Source organism: Oncorhynchus tshawytscha, linkage group LG12, assembly GCF_018296145.1.
Source record: "Oncorhynchus tshawytscha isolate Ot180627B linkage group LG12, Otsh_v2.0, whole genome shotgun sequence".
Classification (NCBI taxonomy): Eukaryota; Metazoa; Chordata; class Actinopteri; order Salmoniformes; family Salmonidae; genus Oncorhynchus; species Oncorhynchus tshawytscha.
The window spans coordinates 24,477,920-24,503,283 of NC_056440.1; the positions used below are offsets into that span (position 1 = coordinate 24,477,920).

Below are 25,364 nucleotides of genomic sequence, written 5' to 3' on the forward strand. Positions count from 1 at the left end.
AAGCAACAAAATATCAAGGGTTACACTATCCTCAACTGATTTGAGCCAGTTTATGGCAGTGGATTGACTGCATTGTTTGAATGGAATGTTGGCAGTTCATTTGGAAAATGAATAGAATCATTCCTCTAAAACTGTCTGGCTAGCTAGCTAACTCACATACAGCGCAGAACATTTCTTCACATAATATCTTATCACAGCAGTGGCAAACCATGGTTGACCATCTCCCTGACCAACATGGCTGACATTTGGACCATCGTAAGAAGGTTCATGTCCATTCTGTACAAAAATATATATATAAACGTAGCATGTAAAGTGTTGGTTCCATGTCTCATGTGCCGAAAAAATAGATCCCAGAAATTTTTCAAATGCACAAAAGCTTATTTCTCTCAAATGTTGTGCATAAACGTGTTTACATCCCTATTAGTGAGCATTTCTCCTTTGCCAAGATAATCCATCCACCTGACAGGTGTGGCATATGAAGAAACTGATTAACCAACATTATCATTACACAGGTGCACCTTGTGCCGGGTACAATGAAGGCCACTCTAAAATGTGCAGTTGTGTCACACAACAAAATGCCACAGATGTCCCAAGTTTTGAGGGAGAGTGCAATTGGCATGCTGACTGCAGGAATGTCCACTAGAGCTGTTGAATGTTAATGCATTGAATGTTAATGTGTCTACCATAAGCACCCTCCATAGTTGTTTTAAAGAATTTGGCAGTAGGTCACACCAGCCTCACAAACTACATGTAACCAGTACCTCGACATCCAGCAACTTCACCTGCGATATCATCTGAGACCACCCACCTAGACAGCTGATAAAACTGTGGGTTTCCACAACTGTAGAGTTTCTGCACAAACTGTCAGCAACCATCTCAGGGAAGCTCATCTGTGTGCTTGTCATCCTCACCAGGGTCTTGACCTGACTGCAGTTTGGTGGACAGCATGTATGGTGTCATGTGGTCGAGCGGTTTGCTGATGTCAATGTTGTGAACAGTGCCCCATGGTGGTGGTGGGGTTATGGTATGGGCAGGCATAAGCTACGTACAATGAACACAATTGCATTTTATCAATGGCAATTTGAATGCACAGAGATACCGTGCCATTCATCCGCAGCCTTCAGCTAATGTTTCAACATGATAAAACACGGCCCCATGTCGCATGGATCTGTACACAGTTCCTGGAAGCTGAAAAAGTCACAGTTCTCCCATGGCCTACATACTCACTAAATATGTCACTCATTGAGAATATTTGGGATGCCCTGAATCGATGTGTACGACAGCGTGTTCCAGTTATAGACAATATCCAGCAACTTCGCATAGCCATTGAAGAAGAGTGTGACAACATTCCATAGGCCACAATCAACAACTTGATCAACTCTATGTGAAGAAATGTGTCGTGCTGCATGAGGCAAATGGTGGTCACACCAGATACTGGCTGGTTTTCTGATCCACGGCCCTACTTTTTTAAAGGTATCTGTCACCAACAGATGCATATCTGTATTCACAATCATGTGAAATCCATAGATTAGGGCCTAATGGATTTATTTCAATTGACTGATTTCCTTATATGGACTGTAACTCAGTTAAATCTGGGGAATTTGTTGCATGTTGCATTTCATTTTTGTTCAGTGTAGCATTCTAATTGCTAATTCTATGTTCCCTGACCTTGAGTGGATGTTGAACTAGATGCGGAAGTTGAATAAAAATGCAAAGATTGGGGTAAGTTTTGAAAAGCACAATCAAAAAATGTGGATTGATGGCAGCCCTTGTTGGGAAATTGAAGGAGAAAGATGCTGCTTATTAAAATTTCTTATGGCTTGGGGGCAGTATTTTGACGTCTGGAATAGAAGCGTGCCCAAAGTAAACTGCTTGTTACTCATGCCCAGAAGCTAGGATATGCGTAGATTTGGGTAGAAAACACTCTAAAGTTTCCAAAACTGTTAGAATAATGTCTGTGAGTATAACAGAACAGGCGAAAACCTGAGGAAAATCCATCCAGGAAGTGGAATTTTGTTGATGTGGATATTTTCAATTGAATGCCTATACAGTATCTAATGGGTTAGGACCCAGATGGCAGTTCCTATGGCTTCCACTAGATGTCAACAGTCTTTAGACATTGTTTAAGGCTTGTTTTCTGAAAAATGAAGAAAAATGAGCCCTTTTTGTCAGCAGACTGAGGAAGAATGCAGAGCTGGTCTGCGCGTGTAACCGATTGCGCGCCCTTCGTTGTTTTTCCTTTCTATTGAATACGCTATTGTCCGGTTGAAATATTATCGATTATTTAGACAATTGACAACCTGAGGATTAATTCTAAACATTGTTTGACATGTTTTGATGATCTTTACCGGTACTATTAGGATGTATTCTTCTGCATGTTTTGACCACCTTGGAGCCAGTGGATTACTGAACAAAACGCTCCAGAAACGCTGAGCTGCTGAGGATAGCCCCTGAGGACAATGAGGGCTATGTGTTTATTGTCTCCATGGAGGACTATATGCAAGTCATTCAAGCGTGTTAACTCTCGCAAGGCTGCCAGCCCTGACGGTATCCCAAGCCGCGCCCTCACAGCATGTGTAGACCAGCTAGCTGTTGTGTTTACAGGCTTCTCTAACTCAGGCTGTTATCCCCACCTGCTTCAAGATGTCCACTATCATCCTGGTGCCCAAGAAAGGGAAAGTAACTGAACTGAATGAATACCGACCCGAAGCACTCACTTCCATCATCATGAAGTGCTTCAAGAGGCTAGTCAAAGACCACATCACCTCCTCCCTCCCTGACATACTCAACCATCTCCAATTCACCGACTGCCATGACAGATCCACAGACGAACCTCACGCACCTGGACAAAATTAATGCATATGTGAGGATGCTGTTCATCCGCTATAGCTTGGCCTTCAATATCATAGTGCCCTCTAAGCTAATCAAAGATTACAACCCTGGGACTGAACTCCTATGTAACTGGGTCATAGACTTCCTGATGGGCGGGCGGCCCTCAGGTGATGAAGGTAGGCAACATTACCTCCTCTACACTGATCCTCAACATGGGGGCCCCACAAGGGTGTGTCCTCAGTCCCCTCCTGTACTCCCTGTATACCCATGACAGCATGCCTCACACAGTTCCAACTCCATCATCAAGTTTGGTGACGTCACAACAGTAGAAGGCCTGATTACAAACAACGACAAAACGGCCTACAGAGGAGGTAGGCACTCTGACGGTGCGGTGCCAGGTCAACAACCTCTCCCTTAACATCAACAAAACAAAGGAGCTGAATGTGGAATTCAGGAGGAACCAGGTTGGACACATCCCTATGCTCATCAATGGGGCCGCCGCTGAAAAGGTCAAACCACCTGGACACCGTGGTGAAGAAGGCAAGGCAGCAACTTCAACCTAAGGAGGCCAAAAAAATGTGCCCTGTCCCCGAGGGCCCTTACAGTGTTCTACAGCAGTAACCAAATCATCATCAAGCTTTGATTAGTGCTAGGGCAAAACCCAAAATGTGCACCCGGGGGGCCCCAGGACCGAGTTTGGGAATCCCTGTTCTACAGGAGCACCATCGAGAGCATACTGTTGGGCTGCATCGCGGCCTGGTACAGCAACTCCACCGCCAATGACCGCAAGGCTCTACATAGGGTGGTACGCTCAGACGAACGCACCATTGGGTGCTCACTGCCTGACCTTCAGGACAACTACAGCACGCGGTGTTGCAGGAAAGCCAAGAAGATCATCATGGACCTCTTTAATCACTCAGACATGTGCAGGATAGAAGTATCATGGCAAAAACTGTCAGACTGGCCAATAGTTTATACCCCCAGATCATCAGGATGCTGAATAGCCACTTTGCAGCTACCCGCTCCTCCTGTCTCCCTCCTGCTCCCCAGACTTCATACCCGCCTACCCGCCTGATTTAAAAAAAGTTTCTGCCATCCAGAGATGAGGGTTGGCTCCACACCACCAAATGACAACAGGAACTGTGACTTGCTTTCAGCTCTGGAGCTGGGCATCTTTGAAAGTTGAAGATTCCAGGTGTCTGTGACGCCCGCCGTTTGGTGCGACACAGACCCGGTGGAGAGCGTGGTTGAAACTGTCTGTACCACTGAGTTTTGATGCAGAGTCTTTACCAGATAAAGGTAGGATGTGTCAGTTATCCCATGAGAGCATTTGTCCTGAATGGGACAAATTAAATGTTTATAGCCACGTGGTGCTATCGTGGTGATCATGTAACCTAATGAAACACATTTTTTCCAGTATTTGGGAGCACAGACTGTAGGCCTTTATATTAGGCATTTTGACTGTAGTATTAATGAATTCCCCTCTGTAGGTAAGCTTGTTATAGCCATTTGCGTTGCACAACCTCATCACACAGAGGCTGTATCCATATCAGTAAATGAGACAAAACAAAATATTGATTAAGTCTTGCCTATAACCTGCCCTGAGCAAAATAGCCAAGGGATCCCAAATGGTCAAGACTATCTATAGCCTATTCTTATTGCCAGATATGTTTTCCCTATCAGCCACTGCATGTACTTCTTCAAATATTTTGTACAATTTGTTTGAGAGGCTATATTTAGAGGCCTGTGAGCTAGGGTCTCTTTTCAATGGTTTGGAAAACAGTTGGCTTGTTTTGTAGGCTACCTCTCTTTGCTCAATGACAATTACACAACGACCCCGCCCTCCTTGTTGTCTGATTGCGCCTGCTCAGTCCGCCCCTCGGTGCTTTCTCTTTCTCCTTCACTCTGCCCTATTGCGTGAGACACACACCGTTCTGAAACTCCGTGCATCGCCCTGCAAACAAGGTAGGGAATTCATAACACCAACGATATTTTAATCTCAGCTAGTGGAGTGATACTGAAATAATATTTTACTTATTTGATTGTTGTTTAGATGGCTCAAAGTGTGGAAGCGAGAGTACAGTGGGGTAGGCTACAGGATAGTAGGGCTTCAGGACAGGGCAGGCCTGAATGTCTGACAACCGCATAAGTCTCAGCACTTTTAGATATTCAGGCATTACAACATTGGGACAAAGTAGATATCACTAGGCTATGTAGGTTAATTATAGGCTATAAATAAACCGATTATATAGCCTATAATACATTTGACGCTAACTAGTGAGCATTGCGCACGGTATTTCACGTTTAGTGCCAATTGCAGTCTCAGAATTTCAGCAGAATATTAAATTGTAAATCAATTAAATTGTAGATTTTGTGAATTGTAATTTTTTCCCCAGAGTATCTGGTTCTAGCATGATAGATTTTTGCAAACATGAGCAATGCATTGAACTGTGAACAATGGAGTCCTAGGCTAGCCATCTTTCTATTCCAAAGGGCAATATATATGTGCCCATAAATTACGCCCTATATAATCTAGTGTCAGTGTTTTTATAAAATGTTTTGGAAATTTGAATTCCCATTATTAACAGCATGGTTTGTGCCCCTGGTACAAAGAGGGTTAGGTTTATCCTCGTGTTGGCACAATGCTCTTTACGCACGCTGGTTCTGATGTAACATGCAGCAATTCAATAATCCATGGCCAGAAGGTCGGCTCACAACAGAAATGAAAGTGAATACGATTTGGAATTTCAAGTCATTGTGAAAAAAAGGTAATCACAGTAAGTGTGGTTGTACGATTGCACAATAGGTGTTTTCCTATTTATAAATCTCTGACAGCCTCTGTCGCTCTCCGAAGTTCTGAAATCCAATTGCACCTATGGACAGCAAATAATGATCCAAGCCTTGCTTCTTTTTCTGGTAGTGTCTGAAGCAGTAGGCCTAGTCCTTTTAATAAGCCTGAAGAGAGTAGGCCTATACCCAGTGATAGTATGTTCAATGGTAAAAGAATGCTGTTCATCACAATCTAGGTTCCTTGGCCACCTATAGTGTTGAGCAGATTAATATTTAGCTTCATGTATACAGGCTGAATATCAACCCCTATAGGAAAATGGCTGTCCTGAAATGCCTGGCAGGAATTTACATTTTGGTCATTTAGTAGATGCTCTTATCCAGAGCATCTTACAGGTGCATTTAGCTTTAAGTAATCTTGCTCAAGGGCACATCAGATTTTTCAGCTAGTTGGCTCGGGGATTCTAACCAGTGACCTTTCTGCTAGGCTACCTGTTGAGTAGGCCATGTGGTAGCCACAGCTAACCCATGCACCACTGAATATTCAGGCTATAAATTCACTAGGTGTAGCCTAATTTGACTGCCTTCGACCTTATCTCACACGCACACACACACACGAGTAGTTCGCCTAATTTCAGTTTATGTGACAAAACAAGTAAGTGTAGAAAATCATTGTACGATCTTAACCGCTGTGAAATTAATTTTCAATAACCAACAGATCTACCACTTCATATACTTGCTTTTAATGAGAATTATAGATCTATAACTCACGTTTCTATGTGAATTTGGTCGGGTCGCCCAAAAAAGTACATACTGCAGGTAGCCCGTAACAGAGGGAGACAACATGGCGATAAGGAATAACAAAAATATATTTATTAACTTCTTGACGCACCCATCCCTTTAGCGGGATCATTTTCATCAACACCTGCTGAATTGCAGCGTGCCAAATTCAAATGAAATTACTACAAATATTTAATTTTCATGAAATCACAACTGCAATATAGCAAAACACAGCTTAGCTTGTTGTTAATCCACCTGGCGTGTCAGATTTCAATACAGCCTTTCGGCGAAAGCATAACAAGAGTTTATGTAAGAACATTTCTCTCAGTAGACAAAATATTACAAACAATAGCAGCCAAGTAGATTGGTCACGAAAGTCAGAAAAGTATAAATTAATAATAAATTAAATCACTTACCTTTGATGATCTTCGGATGTTTGCACTCACGAGACTCCCAGTTACACAATAAATGTTCCTTTTGTTCCATAAAGATTATTTTATATCCAAAATACCTCCATTTGTTTGGCGCGTTATGTTCAGAAATCCACAGGCTCGAGCGGTCACGACATCGCAGATAAAAATTCCAAATAGTATCCGTAATGTCCACAGAAACATGTCAAAGGTTTTTTGTAATCAATCCTTAGGTTGTTTTTAAAATATATAATCGATAATATATCAACCGGGACTGTCGCTTTTTCAATAGGAGAGGGAGAGACAATGGCTGCCCCACTCTGTTGCGCAAGCAAAACTCAGCGAACACCCAGCTATCCACTGATGCAATGTTATCGTTCTCGCTCATTTTTCAAAATAAAAGCCTGAAACTATATCTAAAGACTGTTGACACCTTGAGGAAGACATTAATCTGGTTGATATTCCTTTAAATGGAGGCAAGGCATCCAATGGAACAGAGAGCTTTCAGGAAAAACAGCACTTCCTGGTTTGATTTTCCTCAGGTTTTCACCTGCAATATCAGTTCTGTTATACTCACAGACAATATTTTTGACAGTTTTGGAAACTTTAGAGTGTTTTCTATTCTAATCTGACAATTATCCTAGTTTCTGGGCCTGAGAAAATAGGCAGTTTCAAATGGGTACGTTTTTTTTAGACAAAAATAAACAAAAATCCTGCCCCCTACACTCAAGAAGTTAACTGAAGTAACTTATATACAATAAACAATGGTGTGTAGTCAGTAATCAGTAGTGTAAGTGATTGGTTGCGTGCATAGATGTGATAATGAGGGGCGTTGAAAGGTGCCCAAACAAAACAAAACAGCCACAACCAAAATCCAACAGTGTGTCTGCATGGAGAGAGTCTCCTCAATGAATGGGGAAAAGGTGCATTTATCTCGGCACAAACCCAGGCCCAGGTGTGTCCTATTTCTCTGACAACCCTCCCAGCTCCGCCCACCGACATCCTAATAAGGAAAACAAGAGCAAAGAGAAAGAATACAGCAGACAGAGTGGGAGGGTCGTCACACTAGTCTGTCTTCATCACCAAAACAATGTCTCTGGGCTGGCATGATAATAACTTTTGCAGCTGACTGATATCCCCAACAGTGGTGCTTCTTTTGTTTGAATAGCATAAAGACCCAGGAATACAATGGTGAATACTGGCTGTCTGGTATCTACATTTTGACATTTGTTTGGGGGACAGGCTAGTGAAGGGGTCAGAGGAGGCGAGTGAGAGAGAGAGAGAGAGGGGGGCTTCAAGAGAGTGGAAAGTAGGGGTCAATGTTGGTGATAGGAAAGAGTGTGTGTCTATGGTGGTGTGGGTTGAGTAGGAGTGACGAGGTGTGTGTGAGGTTAGGGTAGCAGGAGGTAGAGGGGTAAAGCACCCATTTCAAAATGGCATGGTCATATGAGGCATGGTGTCAAGTCCACCTGGGTTATTTATAGAACAGGGGTCAGGAGGAAGGGGGAAGGAGAGGGTGAGGAAGCTGGGAATAAGGGACTGAGTAAGGAGGAATGGAAGTGAGAAGGGGGGGTGTAACTGACAAAGACAGATCCCAAACTGTGCTGGGTCTGAGTCCCTGAGCATAGACATCAGCACTGAGACAGACATAGAGGACAGGATTGCTCTCATCTAATCACTCACATTATGGCGTGAGGTGTGTTTGTGTGTGTGTGCATGATGCGTACGTGTGTGTGGTAGTGGGTGAGTGAGTCTAAATTCCCAGTGACACCAGGGTAACCATCACCACGGAAACATACCATCCACCTCACCACTGTGTCCCCAAATCACCAGATGTTCTCGGTACCACAGTAAGGTGTGTGTATGTTACCAGATCATCAGATGTTGTCATAGGTGGTGTGTGTTTGTCGTCTATACAGCCATGGGCCCTTTGGGTGATAAACATATCAGCAGTTCTCTACGGGCCATAGAGCACTGCTTTATCAGTGCTGAGGACACACCCTCTGGTTCAGTATTATAGGGTGTCCACCCACTCTGCCCAGTGCTTTGGTGATGTCATTTCACTTCGTTATGTTATAAAATATATTTTACCAAGACAAATATGATTTTTCATTTTCGGAATCATTCAATGGGGTCTTTCTCTAACATATCATTTAAAGCTGCAATATGTAACTTTTTGGGCGACACGGCCAAATACACACAGAAATGTTAGTTATAGATCTGTCATTTTCATTGAAAGCAAGTTTAAGAAGCTGTATATATGTTCTAGGTGTGCTATTTCTATACTTCCTTTGCTTAAGTTTTGTTTTTGCATCTTTTACTTTTGGTTTTGTACAGCAGCTTCAAACAGCTGAAAATACAATGTTTATGGTTATGTAAAATATATTTCACAGCGGTTTAGCTGGTACAATGATTCTCTACATTGTACTTGCTTGTTTTGTCACAAACTGAAAAAACTATTAACATAGTTAACATTTAAAACATTTAACATTATATCCAAAAAGTTGGATTTCGTAACCTAATACATTCATTAATAAGCACTGAGCTCTGTTGACTTTCTCGCTGAAACTTTCGAGGATTTTACATTTTGTGGAGGTCGTCTTCCAAGTTGTTTCTGCTCCGTTTTCACAGAAACATTTGTTTTTGTGAGAAGTCTTCCAAAATGATCAGGAACTTCCTATTAATATGAACAGTGAATACTAAAATATGAAAATACAACAAATCAATATCTATCTTACATCTGTATTGTTTTCTGTCCTCCGGATTTGAGAAGAAAGATGAGGAGTTCATTGGTAAACTGGTCAGGTGCCTTAATTCTTGCACAGCATCCAGTCTAAATGCTATTTTCCTGATTTTTGGTCACTTTTTTTCTCTGGCCTCCATTTATTGAGTCTCCCTAATCTTTACCACCCTACAAGGGTAAAAACACCAACACATTTGTTACAAATTATGATAGAGACATGAGGTTTGGACCACTGGTTTTCTTAGAGGATTATCTACACAATTAACATATTATTTTACCCATTGGTCAAAATGTTTTTTTGATTGGACACCCTAAGTATTAGCCTAATGGTTACAGGCCTTGCCCTGGAGACGTGCACATGGGGAACTGATAATTTTTAAATATTTATTTATTTATTTCACCTTTATTTAACCAGGTAGGCTAGTTGAGAACAAGTTCTCATTTACAACTGCAACCTGGCCAAGATAAAGCAAAGCAGTGCGACACAAACAACAACACAGAGTTACACATGGAATAAACAAAACATACAGTCAATAACACAATAGGAAAAAAAGTATATATACAGTGTGTGCAAATGAGGTAAGATAAGGTAAGGCAATACATAGGCCATAGTGGTGGAATACTTACAATTTAGCAATTAAACACTGGAGTGATAAGAGACTGGAGTGATACATGTGCAGAAGCTGAATGTGCAAGTAGATATACTGGGGTGCAAAGGAGCAAACAAATAAAAATAAATAACAGTATGAGGATGAGGTCGTTGGATGGGCTATTTACAGATGGGCTATGTACAGGTGCAGTGATCTGTGAGCTGCTCTGACAGCTGGTACTTAAAGTTAGTGAGGGAGATATGAGTCTCCAGCTTCAGTGATCATTGCAATTAGTTCCAGTCATTGGCAGCAGAGAACTGGAAGGAAAGGCGGCCAAAGGAGGAATTTGCTTTGGGGGTAACCAGTGAAATATACCTGCTGGAGCCCGTGCTACGGGTGGGTGCTGCTATGGTGACCAGTGAGCTGAGATAAGGTGGGGCTATTTTGTAAATGACATCGCCGAAGTCAAGGATCGGTAGGATAGTCAGTTTTACGAGGGTATGTTTGGCAGCATGAGTGAAGGATGCTTTGTTGCGAAATAGGAAGCAGATTCTAGATTTAATTTTGGATTGGAGATGCTTAATGTGAGTCTGGAAGGAGAGTTTACAGTCTAACCAGACACCTAGGTATTTGTAGATGTCCACATATTCTAAGTCAGAACCGTCCAGAGTAGTGATGCTGAACGCGTGGGCAGGTGCTGGTCGCGATCGGTTGAAGAGCATGCATTTAGTTTTACTTGCATTTAAGAGCAGTTGGAGGCCATGGAAGGAGAGTTGTATGGCATTGAAGCTTGTCTGGAGGTTAGTTAACACAGTGTCCAAAGAAGGGCCAGAAGTATACAGAATGGTATCGTCTGCGTAGAGGTGGATCAGAGAATCACCAGCAGCAAGAGAGACATCATTGATGTATACATAATATATATAATGTGTTCTGTCAAATGTGAAGAGCTCAGAGGAAAGTGACAGTGATCGTTTGAGTCACTCACAGTGGTGCATTGACTGATGATAACCATGCCAGTATAAGGCATGCAACTAAGAGACCGCTTCAGCTATCCTTTACAAATCCACTACCAACAAAAGGCAGCACCTACAACTCATTATGAAAAACACAAAGATTTCCTGTCCAGTTCAGCCAAAGCAGACCAACCTCACAGTACTCCCACCACTAGCATTGTTGTGAAAACAGTGAGAGATTGCATGCCTAAGTCTTCTGTCCTTCCTTGTGCTCTTCCCCACATCTGAAGAGTCATGTCAGACAAAGGAGGAGAGAAGGCGAGACTGGTGAGGAAGGAGGAGGCGAGTCCAGCATCACAGGCCATTCAGAACAAAGGAGTTCCCTGTGCACCATGTTGCCACAAGGGTGAGTGAGAGTGGTGTGGAGAGCAGGAGATGGGGAGACAAAGATGTCATCAGGGTCCCCTGGACTGTCTCAATAGATTGATCAATCTATCTGGGGTGGCAGGGTAGCCTAGTGGTTAGAGCGTTGGACTAGTAACTGGAAGGTTGCAAGTTCAAACCCCCGAGCTGACAAGGTACAAATCTGTCGTTCTGCCCCTGAACAGGCAGTTAACCCACTGTTCCTAGGCCGTCATTGAAAATAAGAATTTGTTCTTAACTGACTTGCCTAGTAAAATAAAGGTAAAATAAAAATAAAAAATTCAGATGTTACGTATGTTTAGCACGTATTAAACACAAGTGTCAGAGAGTACTTAAAGAGATACTTTGGGATTTTGGAAATGAGGCCCTTAATCTACATCCCCAGAGTCAGAATAACTTTTGGATACCATATTTATGTCTCTGTGTGCGGTTTGAAGGAAGTTGCTGACTATTGCTACCGCAATTGATAACTAGCTTTAGCACAATGACTAGAAGTCTATGCTACCCTACCAAGCAAAAAGACAGTAACTGCTCATTTGGTCGAAAATGAGTTAATGTAATTTTTGCTACATTAAATACATGCTTAATCATGTTGACAAGTATCCTGCCTCTATTGTAGTATTGTGTTTTGGAGAACATGGGGGTCATGTTAGTAGTAACTGCATAAAGTTACTGTTAAACCAAGGTAAAAAAAAATAGTTTTTCTCAGTTCCACACTATGAGCAGTTACTGTCTTTTTGCTTGGTAGGGCAGATTGGGTATCTATTAGCAGGCTCGTGAAACTACCTCTAACTTCCTTCATAATGGACACAGAGACACAGGTATCCACAATTTCATCTGACTGGGGAAGTAGATAAAGGGCCTCATTGTCAATATCTCGAAGTATCACTTTAAGAAACACTGGGCTTTTTCCCAACAGTCCTGGTCTCTATTCTTGCCCTGTCCTTGTCTCCATTCCTTCACAACTATGGATGTGTGAGGACTTGATAGGTAACATGATACGTTACAAGCAACTCATCTGAAAGGGCATATATTCAAGTGGTCATTGAGGAAAAGAAACCACCGAGCAGAAAGAGACACACTGCCACAGCAAAGTCACCACACACACACACCACACCGGTCCTATATGAAAGCAGAGACACAGGGGACCCTGGTGACCAAACTCTGACTTAGGCTTACTGTCATTCAATAGCGCATAGTGGCATACTAGCGCGGGTGCTGTGACGTATATTGTGATTGCTATATGGCTACATCTTCTTTCACATCTTCTTACGCTAACAGCTTCAACGCAGGCAGCTAACTACTAACAGCGCTGACTTAGGCAATGAAGTGGCAGGCTTTTAAAGGCACAGTTCACCCCAAAATCAAACAGACTTTGATTTAGGGCAAACTATTCCTTTAATCTTAAGGTGGCTCAGATCAGGCTGTGCCATGTGGTTTCCTATTTATAGAGATGTTTACCTGGTATACCAGGGGTCAAAGACAAGCAGTCCCTCCCTCGTAAGAGTCAATCCCATTAAGTTAAACCGTGCTAGCTAGCGGTTTGCTAATAGACTGATGCCATGAATAAATGGAGTTAAACCAATTGGCTGGCCTAGAGTGGGGATGTAGGGGGGAGTGAAAAGCAATATATCACAGGCCCAGTAGACCACATCAGGGCTACTGTAGCTGGCCCGGCCGTCAGTACTTGACAGTACATTGATTTTACAAAGCACACCTTTATAAAAGAGAATAAGATTCCCAAATTTAGCTCAGTGACAAGGCTCCAACACAACTTTGGAAACTACTTTAGTATGAATTAATGAATTTGCCATTCATACTGAATAGCCTAGTATACTAATGTGAATATTATTTAGGACACAGTCAAGGATTGTGTGAGCACCTTACCAAGAGGAAGGCATTAGTGGGCCTGTAGATCCACTAGTTAGTAGACACTGTGTGGTGTATGTTGAAACCTTTCTAGAGCAGCGTGTGGTGTGTGTTACTGTGAACGCATAGAGAGATGCTGTGTGGACACTGTGTCTAGTGCTAGATGCTGTGTGGACACTGTGTGTAGGCCTAGATGCTGTCACGTTCTGACCTTAGTTCTTTTGTTATGTCTTTGTTTTAGTATGCTCAGGGCGTGAGTTGGGTGGGTTGTCTATGTTAGTTTTTCTATGATTTGGTATTTCTGTGTTCGGCCTGGTATGGTTCTCAATCAGAGGCAGCTGTCAATTGTTGTCCCTGATTGAGAACCATATTTAAGGAGCCTGTTTTCTATTGTGTTTCGTGGGTGATTGTTTTCTGTTTTCTGTTGTGTGTCTGCACCAGCCAGAACTGTTTTCTGTTGTGTGTCAGCACCAGCCAGAACTATTTTCTGGTGTGTCTGCACCAGCCAGAACTGTTTTCTGTTGTGTGTCTGCACCAGCCAGAACTGTTTTCTGTTGTGTGTCTGCACCAGCCAGAACTGTTTTCTGTTGTGTGTCTACACCAGCCAGAACTGTTTTCTGTTGTGTGTCTGCACCAGCCAGAACTGTTTTCTGTTGTGTGTCTGCACCAGCCAGAACTGTTTTCTGTTGTGTGTCTGCACCAGTCAGAACTGTTTTCTGTTGTGTGTCTGCACCAGTCAGAACTGTTTTCTGTTGTGTGTCTGCACCAGCCAGAACTGTTTTCTGTTGTGTGTCTGCACCAGCCAGAACTGTTTTCTGTTGTGTGTCTGCACCAGCCAGAACTGTTTTCTGTTGTGTGTCTGCACCAGCCAGAACTGTTTTCTGTTGTGTGTCTGCACCAGCCAGAACTGTTTTCGGTCATTTCTCTTTGTTATTTTGATTTTTCCATATTCATTTAATAAATATGGACACATACCATGCTGCACCTTGGTCCTCACCTTCTTCCACCGATGACGACCGTTACAGATGCTGTGTGGACACTGTGTGTTGGCTTAGATGCTGCTTTTTGACATGCCGGGAGGTAATTCTGACCTATCGAAAGATCTGTTACATTTATCTAAGCGCCAGACGAGAACGCATCTACATATAGTCACTCAAGGCATTATTCCACTGGGACTCAGGTGGCAAAAATAACCATCATTGGGACAGCGCACAGATTTCTGTGAGTGCTGGTGTGCCACCCTGAACAAATGCTCTATTGATTTAATTACATTAATTGTTGACCAGTTGAAAAGGGATTTTATTGAAATGGATAACACGATTAAAGACAAACACACAGCTCTACAAATGGCTGTTAATGATGATGGCATATTCAATGAACTGAGGAAAACTAACCAAGCGCACCAGGACAAGTTGTCTACAGAAATAAAGGAACTTAAAATCAAGAAATTCAACCAAGACAAAAAAGACAAGGCCGAGGGTAGTCTACTTCTGGAAAAACCCTGACAAGGGAGGTCCTGCTCCCCTTCTCCATGGCAGACGCAGGAGGGATGCCGCTTCCTTCTATCCACCCCCGTCTGATCAACACTCTACAACCAGCACCTCATCGGCTTCCAGTGGTAGGTTTTTATTCAACGAGAGACTGGACGGACGGAAGGGCGGAGGAGGCCGCAGGCACGCGCATCGACGAGATGCCTCACCCGACGGGGTAAGAAGAAACAACTATCAGAGGTAGAGGAGACCGTTCACACAGTCCCAGAACCCACAGGACTGAGTGTCTTTCATTTATCAAGCAAGATATTGAGCCCTGCCCATGTCTTTTTGCTTAATAAAGGGTTATCTTTTGTGTCTACAACCCAGTGCAACGATTGTGATGTTAAGGTAGACATGTTTAAGTTTTTTAGAAATATCCGTTTAAGGGAATACTTTAGCTCCCCTACTTCTGACACTTCTATTGAGCCAGTAGGTTGCTCTCCTGCACATACTCCGACTCCTTTTAGAAGCAAGAGTTATTTTATACCTCCAGCCAATCGCAATCACTCTATCGAGACATATTAAAGACTTGTGGAAAAAGATGTTGGACATCTCCTTAAGAACAAACAGGAGTCCAAATCTTTCCATAATTTACCAAAGGATGAAAAACAAGCTTTGCTTGATTTACAATCTGATACATCAGTCCTTATTCGTCCCGCTGATAAGGGTGGGTCGGTTGTACTCATGGATAGGACAGTTTATGTACATGAGTGTCATAGACGGCTGCTTGACAACACCTTTTACAAGAAACTCAGAAGTGACCCTACTTCCCAATTTCAGAATACTGTCTTTACGGTCCTAAATGGTTATTTAAGTTCTGGTCAGATAACCAAAAAAGAACATGACTTTTTGGCTATTCAACACCCTAAAATTGCCACTTTCTATACTTCGCCGAAATTACACAAGAATGTTACAAAACCTCCAGGGTGCTATTGTAGCGGGCATTGATGCAGTAACGGCCCCTCTATCTACTTTTGTTGACTTTTTTATTAGACCACTCGCAGAACAGCTCCCCTCCTTTGTAAAGGACACCAGCAGTATGATCTCTATCATTGACTCTTGATCCTCTCCCTGAGAATACCTTGTTAGTTACTTTTGACGTTGAGTCGTTATACACAAATATTCCACACGAGGGCGGTATTGAAGCTATGGAACATTTTCTTCTGCAACGTGACCCTAATGAACTTCCTTCCAGTGCCTGCATTATAACATTGGCTGAAATAGTAATCACACACAACTATTTCATGTTTTTAAATTATATCTTTATTCAGACGAAGGGTACTGCTATGGGATCCCCCATGGCTCCTAACTATGCTAATTTGTATGTGGGTTACATGGAGAAAGCCTATTTCCAATCCTCTCAAATGTTTTCTTGCCTAACATCATTATTTGGAAACGGTATATTGTTGATATTTTTGTTCTATGGAGTGGTGATGCAAAACAGCTCCAGGTGTTCTATGCTTTTCTTAACTCCTGTTCTGATCATTTGAGATTTACTATGCAATCTGATACACGTCAAAATCAGTTTTCTTGATCTTCTGATGAAAATAATGTTCTATACACTGATCTTTACAGGAAACCTACTGATCCTAACAGTTTGTTGAGGGTTGATAGTTGTCACCCACTTCCCTTGAAAAATAGTTTGCCCTACAGCCAATTCTGTCGAATCAAAAGAATATGCAAAAAAACAATCCGATTTGGACAGAAATATGGCTGAGACGCAAAGATAGTTCAAGGAGAGGGGCTACAAGAATGATCAGATTAATACTGCCATTGAGAAAATTCTAAACAAAACGAGACATGACCTTTTTCAAGGTCAGTCTCACAAAAAGAAGCATTCTTGCGTTCTAACTACCCACTATTCAAAGCGTTCTGAACAAATTAAGGGAATCGTTCACAAACATTGGCACATTCTAAAATCCGATGATAGTCTCGGTAATGTGTTTTCGGACCTTCCCTTGGTCGTATTCTCACGGGGCAGAAATCTCAGAGAACAATTGGTACTCTGATTTACCACCCCAAGATATTCCTGAACAACGTCTACTTGTGTCCCTACTGGATGGAAATTACAAGTGTAATGGCTGTGCTCAATGCAATGGCACTTATAAATGTAGATCTTTCAAACACCCACAAACAGGGAAATCGATCCCAATTAAAGGTGTTATTACGTGCTCCACTAAGGCAGTTATTTATCTTATAACTTGTCCTTGTGGTAAATGATGTAGGTAAAACAAAGCGCGAATTAAAAGTACGTATCTCAGAGCATCGTAGCACCATTAGGTGCAACAACTTGACTTACTCAGTTGCGGCCCACTTCTTGGAGGCAGGCCACTCGATTTCGTCTCTGCGTTACATTGGCATCGAACATGTCACCCTCCCTAGGAGAGGGGGTGACCTTGATCATTTATTGTTAAAACGAGAGGCTGCCTGGATCTTTAATTTAATGAACCTTGCTCCATTCGGTCTCAACGTAGACTTTGATCTGAAGCCATTCTTGTGATTATTGTGACTTTGCCATTGTAATTGTTTGTAAGCTTGTGTAGTCTAAAATGAATGTATGATCGTATGCTATCCATTTGTTGTTTGTATGCTGTTCTTTGTATTACATTTTAATATTTGAGAATTAACCAATGATATTAGGCCACTCTTGGCCAAGATTACAGACACCTGTCTTTTGACACTACATAAACAAGTCATCCCACAGTGTTTGTGATTATACCCTGATGAAGACAGCTTGGCTGTCGAAACGTTGGTAATTCCATTTTTGCATCTGAGCTCCTAGAGTGTGCGGCTCTTTCATTTTCAAATGTTCTCCTCCGCTAGCCAGCACCTCGCCTAAATAGGTGTGCGTTTCTTTTTCTTCTAGACTGGACACTGTGTAGGCCTAGATTCTGTGTGGACACTGTGTATAAGCCTAGATGCTGTGTGGACACTGTGTATAGGCCTAGATGCTGTGTGGACACTGTGTATAGGCCTAGATGCTGTGTGGACACTGTGTATAGGCCTAGATGCTGTGTGGACACTGTGTATAGGCCTAGATGCTGTGTGGACACTGTGTATAGGCCTAGATGCTGTGTGGACACTGTGTATAGGCCTAGATGCTGTGTGGACACTGTGTATAGGCCTAGATGCTGTGTGGACACTGTGTATAGGCCTAGATGCTGTGTGGACACTGTGTATAGGCCTAGATGCTGTGTGGACACTGTGTATAGGCCTAGATGCTGTGTGGACACTGTGTATAGGCCTAGATGCTGTGTGGACACTGTGTATAGGCCTAGATGCTGTGTGTGTTTCAGTTCAAAGCCACTTTACTAGCACAAATCTGTGTTCTGTGTGAAGTTCTAGGTAGGTGCTGTGTTGGACCTGTTCTGCGTAGAAGTGTGATGTGTGCTGGCTTGGACGCTCCGTTTGATCAGCTTTTTGCCTCCTGTGCGTTAAAGAAGTGATGTTCTAGTATCAGAGATGCACCCTAACATGTCCATCTCTCTCCACAGTCGCCATGGCGGTTCCTCCTGCATACTCGGACCTAGGAAAAGCCGCCAAAGACATCTTCGGCAAGGGCTATGGTGAGTCATCAAATCACCCCCTCCACCACCACACACAAGGAGAAAGGGAGGAGACACCTGCATATTTCATGTCTGTATGCTCTTAGGATAACTCCAACATCTGTCTCTCTCTCGCTCTTTCTCTCTCCCTCTGAAACCATAAACCTCAGCTGGTCATCCAGGACTGTGACCTCTAGCCTTTGATTTACAACCGTCAGGGGATGGGGGCTGGGACTCCGTCATGAGTCACAGTGCCTCGTCATCTTTCATTCTGACTATCAGATCAACTTTTCTGCTAATGTTCTTGTTTCACAACTGTGACGCTTGAAAGCTTGGATGACCCTCATTGAAAACAGTCATGTAATTATGTATACAATAACCAAGGTCCAAATGTGGTTTGCTCCTCTATTTTGAATATATACAGTATATGATATATGCCATTTAGCAGATGCTTTTTATCCAGTGACTTTAATCCTGGTGTTTTAAGTGCCTTGCTCTACCAACTGAGCCATACAGGACCATGAATAGAGACATCATTTTTCTCTTCCCCCTCTTTCTCTCTAGGCTTTGGAATCGTGAAACTGGACCTAAAGACAAAGGCCCAGAGTGGAGTTGTAAGTAAAACCTCTCTCTCTCATATTTTAGGAGGGTAATTATTACATTTGGGCTTCACTCGATCCGAGTGACCCATTCATTTGTGTGTTTGCGTGTAGTCTGGCAATATAAGCCTCATGTCTAGGCCCTAGCGCCTCAGGGCTGAGCAGGACAGTCAAAATGGCTGACTCACTGTCTGTCTGCTGGTGGTGTTTGTCTGTCTGTCTGGCAGACTGTTTAACTCAGCTTGGTACATCACTGTCTATCTGACTAGAATCTCCTTATACGTTAGAACAAAATGGATCCCGCTCATAGCATTGCTGTTCCCTGAAACTGTCATTGTCCTCTCTTAAAAGTGTTAGGGGTAGCATTGCTGTTCCCTGAAACTGTCATTGTCCTCTCTTAAAAGTGTTAGGGGTAGCATTGCTGTTCCCTGAAACTGTCATTGTCCTCTCTTAAAAGTGTTAGGGGTAGCATTGCTGTTCCCTGAAACTGTCATTGTCCTCTCTTAAAAGTGTTAGGGGTAGCATTGCTGTTCCCTGAAACTGTCATTGTCCTCTCTTAAAAGTGTTAGGGGTAGCATTGCTGTTCCCTGAAACTGTCATTGTCCTCTCTTAAAAGTGTTAGGGGTAGCATTGCTGTTCCCTGAAACTGTCATTGTCCTCTCTTAAAAGTGTTAGGGGTAGCATTGCTCTGTGCAGGATTATTTAGGTTGGTGTGTCATTATCTTCATCTAAGTTTCACCAGTACACATGTTGGATATGTATATTTCCAGTTTGATAACTAATCTAACTCTCCCTCTGACTAAATTCAATCACCAAGAAGGCGTCATGAAATACACTTTACTTGGACTTCTCCGAAAACCCAACCTTACCTTGTAAAATGAGATTGTACAGCTCTGAGTCACAGTTCAAACACATTGGTGCAGAGTTGGTGTCTCTGGTATACAATATGTAAATGGACATCTGATCTTTCTGAAAGCGTGTTGGTGTCTCTGGTATACAATATGTAAATGGACATCTGATCTTTCTGAAAGCGTGTTGGTGTCTCTGGTATACAATATGTAAATGGACATCTGATCTTTCTGAAAGCGTGTTGGTGTCTCTGGTATACAATATGTAAATGGACATCTGATCTTTCTGAAAGCGTGTTGGTGTCTCTGGTATACAATATGTAAATGGACATCTGATCTTTCTGAAAGCGTGTTGGTGTCTCTGGTATACAATATGTAAATGGACATCTGATCTTTCTGAAAGCGTGTTGGTGTCTCTGGTATACAATATGTAAATGGACATCTGATCTTTCTGAAAGCGTGTTGGTGTCTCTGGTATACAATATGTAAATGGACATCTGATCTTTCTGAAAGCGTGTTGGTGTCTCTGGTATACAATATGTAAATGGACATCTGATCTTTCTGAAAGCGTGTTGGTGTCTCTGGTATACAATATGTAAATGGACATCTGATCTTTCTGAAAGCGTGGAAAAGCGATTGGGTGTGAATACCTCTGTTTCTGACTTAACTCTCTGCCTCTCTCTTCCTTTGCCTTTTTTCTGCTTCCTCTCTGGACTTCCATTGTCAGATGGTAAGGGTGTGGGTCTCTGTGTGGGTCTCTGTGTGGGTCTCTGTGTGGGTCTCTGTGTGTGTGTGGAGCAGGCTTTTGCTCCCTGCAGGCTTTCTTGCAGCAGTGTCCCAGCTGATTGATACCATTCCCCCTACACTGCTAAAACTATAACATCATTAACTCCTCTCCATAGACACACCTTTAGAGTGGTTTAAGTGGCCAGATTCCTGCTCTATAAGTTACTGGTCGGCCAGTGACTAGATGACTGTCTTGACCAACCAACAGGGTCTCTTCCCTCAGCTCACAGCCTTCTCCTAGCATCCTTTCCCCATTCACCTCTCCATGGATTTCCACGGTGTCTAACACAGTGGTCATCAACACTAGATTTGGTTCCAGCTCAGCACTAACACACCCGATTCAACTACTAAAGGTCTAGAGGATTAGTTGATTAGTTAAAGGAGGTGTGCTGGGTGGAACAAAAGCCTGGACACGGTCCAGGACTAATATTGGTGATCACTGCTTCAGGGTATCTACCACTACTCAAAATAGTAACTACTGGCTACAACCAGTCATGCAAACCTGAGAGGAATTGCTTGGCAGAGATGTGGAAGGGGTGCTCATCTATTTCTCTCTCGCTGTTTCTCTCTCATATACATCTTTCTCTCTTCAGTGAGGAGTGTGCTAAGCTCTCGTTAAGACTACTCGTCTGTATCAGTTCCCCTTCTCTTTTCTCTCCCTTGCTTCATTTTCTTCTGCTGTGCTCTTTCTTTTCTGCTATTAACCATCCCTCATTTCCCCTCTCCTTCTCTAACCCCCCTACCGACTCTCTCTCTCCCGCCCCTCTCCTTCCTTCTCTCAGGAGTTTTCAACCTCAGGCTCCAGTAACACAGACACAGGGAAGGCAGCAGGTAACCTGGAGACCAAGTACAAGGTGAAGGAGCTGGGCCTGAGCTTCACCCAGAAATGGAACACAGACAACACCCTGGCCACAGAGGTCTCCATGGAGGACCAGGTGAGTTTGAAACCAGTTCAGCCTAAAACCAGGTTACATGACACTTAACCATCCCGACAGCACTTGATATTGACCTATTCAATAAAATGGGTAAATATACACAATGTCTGAAAGTCACTATTATTAACCATATTGTTTTGTGTCTTTTGTTCAACGATATGTGATATACCTCCTCTATCCTGTATGTCTGTAGCTGGCTAAGGGCTTGAAGCTGGGCCTGGACATGTCGTTTGTGCCCAACACTGGGTAAGCTGATCACTCATTGATCAATCTTTACCTCCCCGCCTAATCTTTAGTAGTGCACATGAACATGAAGGATTTTGAAATAATCACAGCACCAGTATAGACATAATACGGCCCATAATGTCACATGGAGCCCGACACCCCCTCTACTTTTATCTGGCCCTTTCCTCTCTGTCTGCAGTAAGAAGAGTGCCAAGCTGAAGACTGGCTACAAGCGTGACTTCATCAACTTGGGCTGTGACCTGGACTTTGACATGGCCAGCCCCACGGTCCACGCTGCTGCTGTGCTGGGCTACGAGGGCTGGCTGGCCGGGTACCAGATGGCTTTCGACACATCCAAGTCTAAACTGGCCCAGAACAACTTTGCCTTGGGATACAAGGCTGGGGACTTCCAGCTCCACACCAACGTGTGAGTACCACAACTCCTAACCTTAACCTTTATTTCTACTCATAACCACTGACCCTAACTACTACCCTTAACCACTATCCCCACAACCCTGACTATAACCTAACCACTATCCCCACTAACCCTGACTCTAACCTAACCACTATCCCCACTAACCCTGACTCTAACCTAACCACTATCCCCACTAACCCTGACTCTAACCTAACCACTATCCCTACTAACCCTGACTCTAACCTAACCACTATCCCCACTAACCCTGACTCTAACCTAACCACTATCCCCACTAACCCTGACTCTAACCTAACCACTGACCAGCAGAGGATGTTTTCTCCATGTGTTACATTTGCCAACTGACTAGCCATGATCCACCAGAAGTTGATTTAAAAGCTATGTAGCACCGTACTGAATAAGTCCATGGTGTTTTGTCCTCTCAGTAACGATGGTACAGAGTTCGGCGGCTCCATCTACCAGAAGGTGAACTGCCACCTGGAAACAGCCATCAACCTGGCCTGGACGGCCGGCAGCAACAACACACGCTTCGGCATCGGAGCCAAATACCAGCTGGACAAGGACGCTTCCCTGTCTGTGTGTACCACACATACATAACCACACAGAACCACATACCTGTCCATAATGCCAGGACTAGAACCACACAACCAGCCAAATGCGTGCTTGTCTCACCTGTCTGTCTCCCCCTGCAGGCCAAAGTCAATAACGCCAGTCTAATTGGAGTCGGCTACACACAAGCCCTCCGGCCAGGTAACTCAAATCACCTTAACCTTTACCTGTATCTACCAGATGCCGAGCTACATCTGTCTATATCTACAAACCTTGACTATTAGTACCAGAGGAGTTGGGTAGAAGAAAGGAATAGGTTATGTCTACTATATAGACTGAACAAAAATATAAACGCAACATGTGAAGTGTTGGTCCTATGTTTTATGAGCTGATATAAAAGATCCCAGAAATGTTCCATGTGCACAAAGCTTATTTCTCTGGAATTTTGTGCACAAATTTGTTTTCATCCATGTTAGTGAGCCAAGATAATCTGTCTACCTGACAGGTGTGGCATATCAATAATATGATTAAACAGCATGATCATTACACAGGTGCACCTTGTGCTGGGGAGAATAAAAGGCCACTCGAAAATGTGCAGTTTTGTCACACGACACAATGCCACAGATGTTTCAAGTTTTGAGGGAGAGTGCAATTGGCATGCTGACTGCAGGAATGTCCACCAGAGCTGTTGCCTGAATGTCATGTAAAATGTTTTTGAGTTTTACCAAAGATGTACATGCTAAAATTGCCACTGTTTCAGCATGAAAATGCAAGGCCCCATGTCGCATGGATCTGTACACAGTTCCTGGAAGCTGAAAATGTCCCAGTTCTTCCATGGCCTTCATACTCACTAGACATGTCACCCATTGAGCAGGCTTTGGATGCTCTGGATCGACATGTACGACAGCGTGTTCCAGTTCCCACCAATATCCAACAACTTCGCACAACTATTGAAGTAGAGTGGGACAACATTCCACAGGCCAACTCTATGTGAAGGAGATGGGTCACACTGCATGTAGCAAATCATGGTCATTTAGATACTGACTGGTTTTCTGATCCACCTACCTAATCTATTTGAAAGCTATCTGGGATCCACAGATGCATATCTGTATTCTCAGTCATGTGAAATCCATATATTAGGGTCTAATGAATTTGTTTCAATTGCCTGATTTCCTTATATGAACTGTAACTTAGTAAAATCTTTTATATTTTTGTTCAGTGTATATGAAAGGAGCAGTACTTTCTGTGTTAAGACTGGTGTCTCTCTCTCTAGGAGTGAAGCTGACGCTCTCAGCTCTGATCGATGCGAAAAACTTCAATGCAGGCGGTCACAAGGTTGGCATGGGCTTTGAGCTGGAGGCATAAGGATGGAGGGAAGAGAAGTGGATGAGAGAAAAGAGCCTCAATGACACCTGACACATCTCCACCTCTGTATGCCACACACACACCTCCCAAGTCTTTTGGCCATAACCCTGCAGCCCTTGGCACCCTCCGAGACCTCCAGTACTGTTGAAGCCAGTTGTTTTTTTTGGTTCACCATCTCTCTATCATCTCCTTAGCAATACCAGTACAAACCCTATTCACCAGATAGTGTACTACTTATGACTACTTCATATAGGGCTCTCATCCAAAGTGGTGTAATATATGGTCACAAGTCAACCTTGTGTTCCACTTCCTCCCCAAAAGCAGACATTTCTCCTTTTCTTTGTGAGATGGGATCGTAAGCACCTTTTTAGTAGGGTTTTATTGTGTGGTATAATTTCACTTTGCCTGAGATCATGTATTTCATTTACTTTTGACTTGAATGAGATTGACAGACTTTGTCTATCAAAGCCAGTAGGGACTTGTTTTGAAGGAACAATTTATTTTTAAATTTCATGTTCCCCTGTCCCAGACATATATATATATATATATATATATATATATATCTATATATATCACTTTCAGTGGCAAACGAGCATACTGGAATAAAATGGGTAGTTTAGAACTCTATTAAAAATGGGGGACTGGTTGATTTTCTCTTTCCAAATTCTCTTCTTGTGGTTGAGTTTTGAGAAGATGGATGCATGTGTGGGTATTTTCAAAACCTGTCATGTTTATTTTTTTGTCTTTTCATCTTTTAATTCTATCTACCACATTATGTAATGTTGTGGCTGTGCTTGGAAGAGGGAAGGTTGTTGATAGGTGAAACCTCAAACTGACTTTAAGGAATAAAGAAGATTGTCAAACACTGAGTGTCCTGTATTCAAAATTAATACATATTTTGTTTAAAGTCGTGTCACCATATGTTGAGCATTCTTATTGATCTGTGGTGGTTGAAGTTTAATTCAACCAGATACATGTACTTACACATAATAGACCACAGTTAAGTAAAATAACCCAACCAATTAATATACTGCAGTAAATGTTCCAATATCAATTATTTAAAAATGTTAACAATTTTAAAAAAGTATATACACACAGGATATTCTGCATCAGCCTTAGTAATGTACATAGAGATCCAGCATCAGAAAATATACAGTTTC

The 25,364-nt window shown here is 42.7% G+C and overlaps 2 protein-coding genes across 5 annotated transcripts in view; one reads left to right on the forward strand and one right to left on the reverse strand.

Annotated features, from left to right (window-relative positions):
• Window positions 1-4,655: 4,655 nt before the first annotated feature.
• On the forward strand, window positions 4,656-25,069 carry LOC112262761 (voltage-dependent anion-selective channel protein 2). Of its 4 annotated transcripts, XM_024438510.2 has the most exons (11): window positions 4,656-4,797; window positions 11,386-11,501; window positions 18,414-18,485; window positions 19,029-19,078; window positions 20,639-20,641; window positions 21,480-21,632; window positions 21,826-21,878; window positions 22,057-22,284; window positions 22,716-22,866; window positions 22,983-23,040; window positions 24,113-25,069. In XM_024438510.2, the coding sequence occupies exons 2-11, from the start codon at window positions 11,390-11,392 to the stop codon at window positions 24,202-24,204; spliced, it is 972 nt and encodes a 323-aa protein (XP_024294278.1). In that variant the 5' UTR covers window positions 4,656-4,797; window positions 11,386-11,389; the 3' UTR covers window positions 24,205-25,069. The 4 variants fall into 4 exon arrangements, with proteins under 4 accessions (XP_024294278.1, XP_024294280.1, XP_024294276.1 ...); XM_024438512.2 differs by lacking the exon at window positions 20,639-20,641 and having other exon boundaries at window positions 4,657-4,797; XM_024438508.2 differs by lacking the exon at window positions 11,386-11,501 and having other exon boundaries at window positions 4,705-4,797.
• Window positions 25,066-25,364, reverse strand: part of ikbkb (inhibitor of nuclear factor kappa B kinase subunit beta) — a gene marked incomplete in the record, with an annotated part of 139,821 nt that continues 139,522 nt past the window's right edge. Inside the window, 1 exon segment of the mRNA XM_042331465.1 lies at window positions 25,066-25,364. This exon segment is cut by the window's right edge and continues 940 nt beyond it.